Source organism: Branchiostoma belcheri, unplaced genomic scaffold (genome assembly GCF_001625305.1).
Source record: "Branchiostoma belcheri isolate BF01 breed outbred unplaced genomic scaffold, Haploidv18h27 scaffold64, whole genome shotgun sequence".
NCBI lineage: Eukaryota > Metazoa > Chordata > Leptocardii > Amphioxiformes > Branchiostomatidae > Branchiostoma > Branchiostoma belcheri.
Genome location: NW_017804287.1, coordinates 1,415,883 through 1,429,882, shown reverse-complemented (window position 1 = coordinate 1,429,882; position 14,000 = coordinate 1,415,883). Strand labels below are relative to the sequence as shown.

General features: G+C 40.8%; 1 protein-coding gene across 1 annotated transcript; it reads right to left on the bottom strand.

Annotated features, from left to right (window-relative positions):
- Window positions 1–227: 227 nt before the first annotated feature.
- On the bottom strand, window positions 228–12,583 carry LOC109483316 (synaptotagmin-17-like; the record flags this gene model as incomplete). Its single annotated transcript, XM_019786307.1, is given in 7 exon segments — window positions 228–1,498; window positions 2,263–2,418; window positions 2,938–3,058; window positions 8,808–9,671; window positions 9,951–9,973; window positions 12,501–12,549; window positions 12,551–12,583. Coding segments are annotated over 7 exon segments (1,449 nt in total), but the record flags the coding sequence as incomplete, so codon positions are not given.
- Between the last annotated feature and the right edge of the window lie 1,417 nt (window positions 12,584–14,000).

Sequence of the window (14,000 nt, the reverse complement as noted above, 5' to 3'; positions counted from 1 at the left end):
TCTTTTTGTTAGGCAGACATAACGATTTCCATGATTACTACGCATATCAATATTTGTCTAGTGTCCTGTAGCAAAAAAAAATCATATCATCCGATACTTAACATAATCCTTATTGTAGTTTTGTATTCCGCCGCAGAGCGGCGTCGTTACACTGTTCTTACTTGGAATATGAGTTATCTTTGATTTCTTTGTACAAGGAAGACAGCAATACAATTCCTACAACAGAAAACCTTACGTTTCTCAACATTTCATACTTTTTACTAATAGTAAAACTCTGTCTCTTAAAACTGAAAATCTGAACTGAAAGAGTTCTACCATTAATCCAGGAATATTCTTGTTTTGCTTGTTTTATAGGTTCCGCTTGGATAACTATATGACACATGTTTCTTTAATTTGAGAATCCTGATAGTAATATTCTCCAGCTTTGTTTTGAATGAATATAAACGTGCTTGGCGGACATTGTATAAATACAAAGACTGTATGATGATACATATATTAATATTAGTAAAAGAGTGATAAACGCACGCACACGAAATTTCTAGATTATTAGTACTTACTAACCAGCGAAACATCTCTGTCCTTAAGAATAATAAAAACACCTCTACATCTTCCTGAATTGGCAGGGTGGTAAGTTATTATAATAGTACAACCTTTAGAAAAGAATTGACCAAGCCAACCTTTCGGCAACTTGTCGCGTTTGGGACCGCATTCTTGGCGCGACGCCACCATGCGGCAAGACGTAAGCGAGCAATACGTACAAAAAGCGTCATTGACCCAGTAGAATATCCATTCTTTGATACCAAACAGAACAATATGATACACACTAAACAGCTATTAAAACCTAACTGTATAAGCCCCAACATGTGGATATACCCAAACCCCAAAATCATAGGCAAATATTGACGAAATATGACTGTCTAAAGTATACAAAATTTTACAATAATGTTACTCAATATTCACAAGATCCTATTAACACCCCCAAATTACAATTTACCACCTGAACTGTGTCTGGTTATTAAAAGACAAATCAAACTCTGTGCCTGGTTACATTGGACTTAAGTCACTTACAGCAATGAAAATTGTTAGTAAAGCCTTGAATCACAAAATTCACAAAGGTTCTGTTTAAGCTATAGCCCCGCCGGCCACCTTCGCTGAGACGTAAACATACAAAATAAAAACAGACAAACTGAAGATATTTGCAGCCATTCTTTGGAAGTGCCGTTCTCTCATTGGTTGAACTGCTAATTGCCTTTCTCTTATTGGTTAAAGGGCTAATGATTGACAGCTATATTCAGTCATCGCGTGGACGCAGCGACCGAGGCAAGAGAGCATTGGTCACAGTCCGACCGGGACTTCAGGGTGTGCCACTGCGCCACTGGCGACCGATGTGATGCCTGCAGCCGCTCCCAGTGTGCAGTTTCCTGCGCACCCGTAGGGTGGCGCCCCAGCACGAACCTACCGACGAAGTCGTCTCTGCTTTTGCAGTTGTAGTCCCACACTACGTGGTTGGGCAAAATGTGGAAGAAGAAACATATTGTCATATTGTTACACGTCTACTTAAAGCCACACCAATTTAATTTGTTGGTTCTCGGATTCGCCTCTTCATTTTTTTCTGATTTGCAAAAAAAAAAAAAAGATTCTGGTTCTGAATCAACTCAAAAATGCTCATATTTTGTCCCCAACAGTTGAGGAAATTCCTTTTCTTCCTAGTTGTTACAGTTTTTTCCCATCTATCAATGCAGTGGTTTGATTAAAAGTTCAAAATTTATACTTTTAACCCAGCCTTTTTTGTTGACTTCATGGCTCATATTGTAGCATTTGGGGCTATAATAGGATGCCTAGACCTGTTTTTTTTATTTTTATTTTTTTTCGCCCTGTCGCTTCATATTTTTTCTGAAAAAATCCGAGAACCAACAAATTAAATTGGTGTGGCCTAAAATACGCAGAACATAAAACTGGCTTACCAAATTAAACTTTCGATCGACGTGTGCCTTGTATATTGGGCTACTAGTACTGTGAACGCTCTAAACTGTATGTGGGCATTTTGTCTACAATAATGCATCGGTAACACATCAATCATATGCATATGGTTCATATTATTTCAAGCTTACAGAGTGAGTTATGTAACATAATAATGGGACTATGGTTAGCTTTGTGGGTTTGTGTGTATGCTTGTCCAGCAGAGACCGTTGCAGTGAGTATTCGGTGAACTTACTTATCAATTTGGTGTACTTATCAGAAGAGTAAAGTCACGTGACCCACCTGTGATGACGAGACTGACGTCATCCAGTACGTCAGGTGTGACGTTGAAGCTGACAGACTCGTTAAAGACGGGGTCGATCGTGTTCTTCTTACAGGACGTCTTCTTAGACTTAATCAGCCTGGTTCCTACCACCATCTGCACCCGCACAAACGGATCTACAAGCGAAAGAGAAAAATAGCTAAGCTTTTTTTTAAAGTAGCTTAAAACATCCTACTTGAAATAAAGGTTTTGATGAAATATTTAAACACTCCTTGGACAAGACATATAACATAAGGATAACTATTGGATAGATTTTGAAGACTGTCACTACTTTTCATCAGTGACATATAACGTTACATGTTTGCCTAATTAATCAGTGATTTTGTTGTGAAATTAGAAAATATTAGTGGTATTTAGAATTTAGCCAAATGCATATGACAATACTAGTATGTGCTTTTGCTTTTAAGCATTTGTGTGTACCATATTGGGGTGTAATATTAAGCTTTAAATCGACTGGACTTCGGGTTGCAATGCTATGCAACCTGTCAGATTGTTTGTCAAAGTACACGAACAGACACCGCAAAGCATGCTGGTCATGCAGACACGGAAATGACGTCATACCACATCCGTTTCTCACTACGGGACAGGCGGACGGACTGACACGGACAGACAGAGGGACAGACGGACAGCCGTACCACAGCCGCCGATGATGTCCGTCTGTAACAGCTGGTTCGCCTTGATGACGTCAACGTTCAGACGGCCAGCGCTGGGCAGGTAGTTGATGGACAGCAGCACGTCGCCACGATCAGGGCTCAGCTGCGAAATGAGTAAACATCTATGTTTTGATAATGTACCTATATATTATGGTTTTTGCACTCACGTGACGTGACAATGACGTAAGTACTGTCCGCCATGTTGGACGGTAAAACCCGGAAGTTGTCAGGAAAATTTTAATTTGCATATGTAATTATGGTCGCCTAATCATAACACCATACACATGCAACGTTTACGTCTAACTTGATCCAGTATGTTTAACCAGCCAAGAGGGTGACTGTGACCCCATTTACACACAACCTAGCGTTTAAAGTGATCATGACTACCTTTAATTTCAGATCAACCTGGAAACATTTTCTGAGAGTTACATTCAATTGATCATCTAACTGTCATCAAGTATAAAACTCATTACAGCAAACATTACATGCATTGTAAATGATAGACAACCTTTATATGCTTCTGGGCAAGTCAGGGTATCTTATCATATGGTATATTTTCTGATACATATTACCCCATCTGTCAACGACCAGACCAGCTCGCGGCCTTCTGTATAAATAGACGGTGAGTAAGGAAGGTAGATGCCAAGGGCAAGACTGGCGTCTGTACCAGATTACCTGCCTGGACGAACTAAAGTAGACCGAGACATGTTCAGCCAGCAGAATTAAAGTATCATCTAATCTTTTGAGTATCGCCAGTGCCATCGCTATACATATAATAGGCGCATTGAGATTTCAAAATCAGCCATATTTAAATGTAGGTCTAGATAATGTATCTGAATGTAAATCTAAATGTAAATCTTAATGTAGATCTAAATGTAGATCTAAATGCCAAGACACGTATTTTATCATCATGACGTGCCGGCGGTGTCTCTGTTTCAGGACGTTTTAAGATAGACAATTTAATTTAGACGATCAATAAAATACCAGCCATTCATCCATTCATTCTTTCATTCACTCACTCACTCACTCATTCATTCCTTACTTTTGAACAATATTCCCAATCACCCAGGCTTCACGTCTGTTTAGACTTGAATTTCATTTTTTATCTTACATTTTTATTTAAAAATTGCTACCCACGCATTCGGAATCGGAGTACAATTTATAACTGCAAGTGACGTAGCAATTCGTAATTACAGAGCCTAATAGAACTTTTGACATTTCATATTAAATAAAGACTGCGGAAAGCAGATATCGCTGATATATTACTAACGTCCCACACTTGCGTATTAATACACTAGTGGTTTGGTTATAAGACGATTTGAATACATTATCGTGGCACAGCAAATCTGGATCAGAAGACGGCGCCAAGCGAAGGATCCTCCCGAGGATTGAAATAAGCAGTGCAGATGTCTGACTACAAATTGGAAACTGGTTTTATCTATGTACGGCATGTAATAGATATGCTTGGAAATCATTAGCAATTTTCATGTATCTATCATTTATTGAAAAATGTTACAGTGCATTTCACCGACTTGTAAGTATGCTGATTTTCGAAAGTAAACCAAAGTACAATACATCAATAGTCACCGAATGTCAATCAAGACATAATTTTTTTTTCTAATGAAATAGGTTCATTAAAATGATTTGGGGGAATTTTTTTGTGAATTTACCGTCGAATTACAACCCTCTAAAATTGACTTATTTGTCTAAAATTTAGTATTCACTTCTGTCCGCTTGGAACAAATTTCGATTCACGGGATGTAAGAAACGGGAAGGGTACTTAGTCTGGCCACTTCTCCCGCCTATCCGGCTCTCATGCCACCGGGTACTTTTCTCTGGGAACGACTAAAAGCACTCAGAAACATTCGTGATCAGCAACATCCATGTAAAGTACAGCCATCTACCTAGCCTGGTTACCAGGCTTCTTAGGGGCTTTCGATATATGCTTGCATCTGCAAGTGCAGTAAACAATACATAACAAAAATGCAGACAAAAAATATACTGATGGAGAATCTGCGGGTTAGAAGGGGCTCATTGCCTTCATTTAAAAGTAAAGAAATTTTTACCTATCAGTTAACTAGATGCTGCCATTTACATCCGGGCAGTTTACCCGTAGGTCCCGGATGTGAAAGCGAGGACTACCATCTTGAATTTGCTGTCTATAGTTCGGTTTAGTTCAATTCAGTTCAGTTTTATTTTTTGAAAATCACGAACCTTAGCTAGTATTTTATACATTGATACACAACCGAACTTAATGCAGTACACATGAAAGGCATCTTCAGGGATTTCTTGCTCAATCCTTAAGACTTAGTGACACCAAAAACTCATTACAGTGCTTATCATCAAACAGTACTGGTGCACAAAGTCACTCAGTAGACGGGAAAGTTAAGAGCTTGCCTATGTGACCCCCATTACGAGCGTGGGTGGAGAGAGTCACTTCGAATTGCGGTCTAAAGAAGTGTCTACTCTGTCTTGTCAATATACATCAATGGAAATGTCCGTGCGAATACATAGCTACAGATACAGTGGTTTTCTGGAAATCTATTTATTCGTCGTGGATCGGCGGGCTCGCTTCGGGGCTGTAGAAGTTCTTCTCCGCCCGACTGAACCAGACACTCGGTAGGAGTTTTAAGCTTTTGGAGTCCCGGCGACAAAAATGACCGAGTGCTCTAGTTGAGCCTGCGGCGGAAAACTCGTCTAGCCCCGAAGGGAATCCACGATAGACTGAATAATAGGCTACTGGAAGCTTGACGTTAGAGTAAAGAAAGAAACTTTTTGGCAATAAAACAAAAATGACTTGTGATTAGAAATGAAGAATGACACTATGAACAGAAACTCATCCTTGGTAGACATTGGTGACTCGAGCTCAATAGATAGCTTGTAAAAGTCCTGAAATTATGTTGCCCTAGAATTGCATGCCCACCTCCTCCCTCCCCCACCCACTCAGCTCACACTTAGCGTGATTTGTGTGATACAAAAGTGGTCAAAACGTGTTCTGTGAGGATTGCCCACACCACAACCTCGCAGACGACATTCTGACAGAAAAACCGACAAATGAGCTCCCAGGAGGCACGACTCGCGCCACACGCCCACAGAAGGTCTCGGAAGGCTTACTTTTGCCAGCCACAGTTCGCTTTGTGCAAGCCTCTGTCTAATGTTATCCCGGTTGAACCATTAGATATCAAGGTTACTTGGACCTGCATTCAGATACGTGTTAGAGCAATATACGGTTACTTTTACACTAACTCGGCAATACAGAAATAGTTCATCAACCAATTAGTGTAAGAAAATGTTGATTGGCACATTGTAGTTAGTACCTGCCTTGTATGCCATGAAATTTTTCATCAGATTCTTAGAAGCTAAATCATAGAAAAAAATAGACAATTTTTTCATTTTACTTTTACTTTTACTCACAAATTCATACATATCATTAAGTATTCAATCTTTTGATTGACAAACAAAAGCGAATATGCCGTGTTCTATGCTATAATTTTTCACTACCTTCTCACTAGCTAAATCATAGAATAATCAGAATATTACAACGTTTTCTCAAAGACTTAGCAATTTTAACTGTTGTGCACTCGGTACTATATCAGTCACTCTCAAAACCTTCACCCTTTCTTTACGATAATCTTTACGTACACGTGTAGGGATAGTAAAGTTCACATAAAAGCACGCCTACGTCTGACCTTTGGGTAGAATTTAAGCATGCTTACATATCGTTTTTTGTGCAGAGTGTATCAGACATGTGCGCAAATGGGAGTCATTTTGCTCACGTATGTGGATGATCCCCCTGATATACGTACTTACAAAAGGACGTTGCCACAGATGACATTATCTATTTTGAGCACCATCAGATTAAACTGTCTTCGAGCAGATTAGTTATCATCAGAAGGGCAGATGGGTCCATGAACCGAGCAGTAAGACGTCTGATGACAACCCTGTCTGTCTTAGTTGTCAAAGAATATGCATAATACTGTCATTTCCAAGACATTGCTCTGGTGCAAAGTAAGTATAACATAATATGCAGAAAATTTTTGTTGTCTTTGTTGTGCAAAAGTGCGATTTGATAGTTGCTTCTTAGTGTCATTTCCCCAAAGAATTATTGACAAGCCCTGGATGCCTTCACCTTTTCCACGTTTCATGCTTTATTTTGAAGGTAATCAGTATGTTGTTGTTGTTTTGGTATGTTTTAACTAAAAACACGTAAGTACGCAGACCATAGCCATACGGTACGCTATGCACAAATGCAGTTTCCTTTTTATCTACCTTGATGATTAACCAAGATGCTATTAATAAACACAAGTCACTAATCCCCCATTACCACAAGGGTCACCAGAAATGGCAACAATCTTGACCTTCAAAAGAGCAGCAGGGCATGATCGAGCCGATACCGGCCTTAACTGTACTTTACTTAAAGAGTAACTAGAATACTATATATAGTAAGTATATAGTAAGAGACTCATGGCAACCAATTAAGGAGGTGGATTGGAATGCAGAAAAGTAGAAATAACCGGCTTTAGCTAATATAACTGAATGTATTTTAAGATGCATGATTTTCTTTGTTTCAGCTTTCCATCACTTTTAGTCAGTGTATATATAAGTGAGTGAGTGAGTGAGTGAGTGAGTGAGTGAGTGAGTGAGTGAGTGAGTGAGTGAGTGAGTGAGTGAATTAATTGCCTTTGGTGAGTTATTAAGTTTGAGTCTGCTCCAGTCGTAATATATACACGTTACAGTCCTGACTCATTAAACATTCAGAACTACCAGAAGATCAGCACCACAGACAGACCACATAATAAAGCAAATCGTTTGCAACTCTTCTGTGGTAAAAATGGAACCACCTCGGTGCTTATAACAATAGACTTATGATGGGATGTCAGTCTCCACCAGACGCAGTACGCTAAGAATATCAAACTTAAGCCAAATAGGGAGAATAATTTGCCAGGGAAGTATGCCGACCGTGGAGTTTAATTTTCATCCGCCGCGGGGTCACTGTTACATGTTCTGGGACTGTGTGTTCTGTGGCCCAGTCGCAAATAAATATAATGGTTATTTCGCTACGTTTCACATTTTGAATAGTGACTTGTGGACTTCAAAGGATATAGCCACATTACCCAAGCTTAAGCCTTCCAAGAGAAAATGTGTTTAACTTAACACTGTGGGCTTATTTTCCAGGACAATCATATACCTAAGTTTTGCCGAGCACTACTACCCATAACCCTTTAGAAAGGTCTGGCAATTGGGATGTGCCGGTTATAATGTATCACATTACCGATATATGTTTCCATTACCGTTTTATGATGCCTCAAAAGGAGGTAGACTTCGCAAATCAGCGTCCATTTCAGTGTAGAGAGATTTGATAGATTCAGGAACAACAATATTTACTTATTCTTTAGAGTAAGTCGTAGAGAGTAAATATTCACCCATTCCAACCACAACCTGCGTCATCATCAGATATAAGATTTAGCTGTTAACACCCACGCTAAGTCTGCGGATTACCGTACGGGGGATTATTCAGACCTGCAGCACAGCTCGGACTGAAATGGATGGTAAACCTTTACACAAAAACACACATATCTACACATGCGCAGCGCTGCGCAACACCCTTGTCCAGTCACGTGACCGGTGTTGCCCTTAAACGTGGGTCACGTGACTGCCTTTTGAAGAGGTTTTCAAAGATGGCGGATGCTACATGTTACTAAGCTTCTTTGCTGAGCCAAGGGTATTCGAACCCAGTACATTGAGGTTCCAAGTTACTTACCGCAAAGTCACAGTGTCACCAAAATCAGCCGAGAAGTTGGAACAAGAGGAACCACGTGCAAGCATAAAAATGTTTTTAAATGTTCACATACCTGTGAACTTGGCTGAAGTGGTTTCCAGACGTTGCTGACCTTCAGGAGGTCATAGTTCTCCAACGGAAGGATGACCTGACCTATGACACAGTGGCGGGAAAACTTGTCGTAGTCCTGTAGAGACAGCAGCAGCATCCTCCTCTGAACCTCCAGGAACGGGATCTCGAACTTGAACGTCTCGTTAAACTCCGGGTTCTGCGTTTTCGGCTTGACGGAACTCTGTTTGGCACTCTTTTGGTCTGGCAGCAGGCACACCTTGACGTAAGGATTGGAATGGGCGAAGTCCTGTCGGGATTCGTCGCCAATCATCGGAAACGGCAGGTTCCGAGCTTCCCGAACGGTGACGATGAAGACGCTGTGGATGAGGTTGTAGTGGAAGTTGAAGTACAGCTGGCCCAGTTTGTACTTCGCCACTTTCTCCTCGTCCGTCATGTCGTCGTCTTCGTTTTCGTCGACTTCGTAGAGCCTCGGCTGGAACTTCCGGACGTCGACGATGCCGCTCGTGCCCATCAGCCGGTTGGCTCTGCTCCGAGGCTGGACCGACTCCTTGTTGGTGGCTCCGGCGGGCCAGAACTCGATCGGGCGCATGTCGATGACGGGGGCGGTGGAAGAGTTCCCCCGGCGGTCCGCCGACGACGCGGCGAGGCTGCTGGATAAGGTGCTGGACGCCGAGCTTCGGCGGGACTCGGACGTCGAAGATGCCCGACTGGAGGTTTCCGAGTACGTGCGATGACGCCCGGCGTAGACGTACGTGTACTTGTACCTGCGCTGAGGAAAGACGTCTTCATTCTTCTCCAGACAACAGTCACAGCAGTACGACCGGCAGCAGAACAAGTCTAACAGCCACTGGAACAAACTGGAAGCCTGGGAAAAAGCAAAATATCATTTCTGTCATAATGCGTGTCCCTTTTTAGCAATTTAGGCTCTTTTCCGGAAATACGATTGTGCCCTTTCACATATCTTAGAAAAATGTAAAGTGAAACATTCATTTATTCAAAAGGTAAAATCATGATGACACAAACTACATTTACGTGGCATTTTTGTGAAATTACACAGCTTTCCCTGCAATCTACTTGTACATCTGTTTGTCAAGCTTTAAGGTAAAGAATTGTTTTAAAGTAATCTACTTTATTCTGTACGTACTGCTTTGGGTAATAATGCCAAACCTTGTCAACTTTTATGCAAGCCAAATAGTATATTAAATTACATTCACCGGATAAGATATGAAAGATTCATTATGTACACATACTGTTATTATATATTTCTTTCACATGGATCATTTTTGTATCTTGTTTAAGGCACTATAAGGCGGCTTTTATCCAAACTCACTTGTCGTAACAAGCTTTTCATCGCCACTATGTTTTGTGAGGGTCGGCATGGCAACAACTCCAACCGATATGCCCACGACACGTTTATGACGCAAATGCCTTTGTGTGGTCTGGCTCTAGCTGCGTGATAATGTGCACTGATTATACATGAATTGCTTTAATAGTGGCCCTGTGTGTGCATATTATATACAAATGATCTTATAAATGATCTAGATTCAAAGAAGGATAATTCCATTTTGAAACTTTACGGGGATGGGTAGAGTTGACAAATATCAAAAGGTAAGTAAAAGGACGAAAAAAAGGAGCAGTGGATGTCATTCTTTGGCATATAGTCCGTGGAAATGTAAATAAATGGAAAAACATTGCACGGGTCTAGGCGCATGCGTATAATACTATGGTTAAAAGCCGCCATTTTGAAAAGTGTCGTTTTTACAATTAATCTTTCTTTTTTCCCCGTTGACGTTGTGCATATATGCTGACTGAATTCACATCATAGCGTGTGTTTAGCGAATGATGAACATATTGACTTTCCACCTTTGCTCTGTTTGGCTGCGTTTTAAATGATGATCCGGGATATTTTTAGCTTGACAATAGGTAATCTCAATGCCTTGGAAGTTAGAATTTTACAGCATCTCAAGAACACGATATGACAACCGGAAGTTCAGCTGCAGTACTATCGAAATACGCCAGAAGATCTTTAATCGAAATTGCGCCTTGTTTTGTCAGCATCTATCCACATTTGGAAGTCAAACGGTTACATCGACAACTTCTAGAGTTATATTGTACAGAAATAAGCACCCAAAGACAGCCTCCTTGGCAATGGCAATATTAACACTTGTTTGATCCTTGGATTTCCTCAATATAACCTGTAACGATTCCATGTTTACCAAGTGCGTAGTGAAATCAAGGACACGAAGGTAAATATTTGTCTTTAAAGTGACCTACATTTATGCAAGTCATGGGTGCTGTACCATATATGACTGTTGAAGTTATACGAAGCTAAATATTTACAATGACATCAAATACGCCTACATTTCAGTATTCTACAATATACGTGCATACAAGAGCGCGGTATATACTAGTATACATAGATATGGGCCTACCATGTCTGTCTCAATGCAGGCGTCTATGGACGTTGGTTCGTACACATTAACGCATGTTGTTGTTGTTTACCCTCTCGTCACCGCTTCTGTAAACACTAACAACAACTCGGCGTTCCTAGCCTGAGAAGAAAGATGAATCACACTTAGCACCATATAACAAACGGATTTGCATAATTATAATCATAATTTTTTACTTGTTATCTGTGAGACGCGTTCGAGTTTTGATAAATGAAAGTTCAGGATTCTAATATAAAGGAATAAAGTAAAGAAAAATATATAATATTTTACTTATTATTTGGGCAAAAATCAGTGCTTTTGATGTAAAGGTCCGCACAGAACAATCTTTAGTCTTCGCTTCATTTGAATCAACATACTAGCAGACATATGCATTTACATGTTACTGCCCGTTTATCTTTCAAATTACATTTATACGCAGTGTAAGTACGAAAAACAAAAGCTGGACATGAACACAAAACACCATGTATCGTATCCAGAATCGTGCTTATATGGTTCTCGTATGCCTCAGTGGCTTAGGGTTATGATAGGATCAGGCATTGTACCTCATAGTCTCCGCGTATTCAAGAACGCAGATCTAGATTTACCCTAGATACGCTTAATTCTGGATTCGTGCGGGATATCCAGAACCGTGCGCCTACATGGTTCTGGATATACACTGTACACGGTGCTCGCTTGGTGAGGCAACCCACTCACGGGTTACCATGTGCGCCCGTGTTTACCTAGTCATGGCGCCGGTTACTTCAAACGATCGCGACGAGAAACAATCGTATTCATCTCTCCATAAAACCAAATCATCCTTTTTTTACATCACCTTTCTACTTCTTGTATAAAATAAATCCGACTATTCAAACCGCGTACTCTATAATTCTATTGCGATAAAAAAAATATTACGGTAGAAACAGTTGTAGTTACATATTAACTGCTCTACTTGTAAGGATCTGGGGATGAACACTGTCAGGCTTAGTGACAGACGGGATTGCAAGATGTCTATGCGGCAGTTTCCTACTGGGTTTGCCGCGCCATATGGCAAGGGCAGTCCGCTCACTACGTATATACGATCTGACACTGCACGGGCCCTGCACAGCGAGCAGGTTAAGCAAGGCTTACATCTCCGACAGCAAATCTCTTCCCCAAACAACCTCGTCAAATATTCATTTTGTTAGCGCGTGTACTTGAATAATCGTAAACACACAAAAAATTTGAAGACAATAAAGGCATATACGAACCGGTAGGTGGAAAAGGACCGATGGCTTGGAGCGGTTGTCGGCGGGGGTTGGTGTTGTCTGTTCCCGTCCGGAGTCGCCGGCGTCTCCCGGTCGGAGTGCGATGCGCCTCACCGCCCGGCGTGTGTCCGCCGCCGACGCGCTGTGGATGTGAGAGCTAGCCGGGCCGTACGTACGGCGTCGACGCTTGGATGGCATCATGAATAATTTATAACGCGCGCCTGTTACACTCAGGTTACCCCCGCTTACATGGAGCAGCAGTATCGTCACAGGGTCATCTGTGGACAAATTACAACCACTGCCGCGCTGGATACATCATGTCACCGGTACTGGGGATGTATGCTGCAAAAATACTGAAGGGATCTAAAATATATTAGAACACGTCCAACAGAGCTTCGTGCCAATCATCCTGGTGTGATATGTAGGCATATTGATGTGATAAAGCAGATATGGTTGGCATTCCAAATAAATATGAGCGTGACGAATATATTATATTTTGTTCTTTTATGTATGCATGGTTAGTTCTTACGATTTCGGAGTAAAATTGGGAAAATTCAAGAAACGTTTCGTTTGGAAAATTAGATGCAAGATTTGATAGGCCCATTTTTAAAGCTTAATTGATGTTAACTTGAAATGTATATGTTAAAATGACTCCTATTAATATATAATATGATCCTGTAACAGTCAAGCATTGGTGGTGAAACGTGATACATGTAGGTTATATTTTAACATCGAACAGAATCTCTTAACGAAACGTTTTAGTACAAACATATGGTATACGTGTATAACCATTAAGAGAAGGAAACGCCTTTTAAAAAGTTTGTTTTTCTTCATTCTAATTTGAGTGTGTCTCTTTACTTATTTTATAACCTGCGTATATTTAATACATAGTCATTATTATAACTATTATTGTTATCATTAAATGTCCAAACGGCGGAAGACTAGCATATGATTTGACGGCCCTTTATGTAAATGTAAGGATACGTTTTAGGATATTTAAAGATCGGAAATGAAATAAGATTGAATGTAGCCCAGATTTCTCATGTTTTGATTTGCGTAAAGGGGATTTTCTGAAAATCACTAATTGCTTCTGCGGATGTGAAATAATAGATGAAACTAAAGCGGGGTCCGGATCTCGGTCCTTTGTTGTAAAACTGCACCTGAGCCAGTTGTTATTATGAAAGAAGATTGTTTCTTGCAGGGATCCCCGCATCTTCCCGGTCGCTAGGCAACCACCTGCCTCATCCGTCATTAATGACGTCACGCCCACGCACGCCGGCCTCTCCATGTTGTGCGTTGCCACGGCAACGGAGTGACGTCAGGTGCAGACGGGTGCCAGCAATTTGCTTTGAGCCGAGCGGGTTCTCTGTGCCCTTTAGAATGAAACTGCGGCAATTAGACAGACATAAAAGAAATGAATCTGTTTTTTGAACGGTTTTGATTTGCGGTTCCCGCAGCTTTTTTGATTTTATTACGTTTTATGACGGCATTACAAAAAAGGGTAATTGATCAGATGGGACA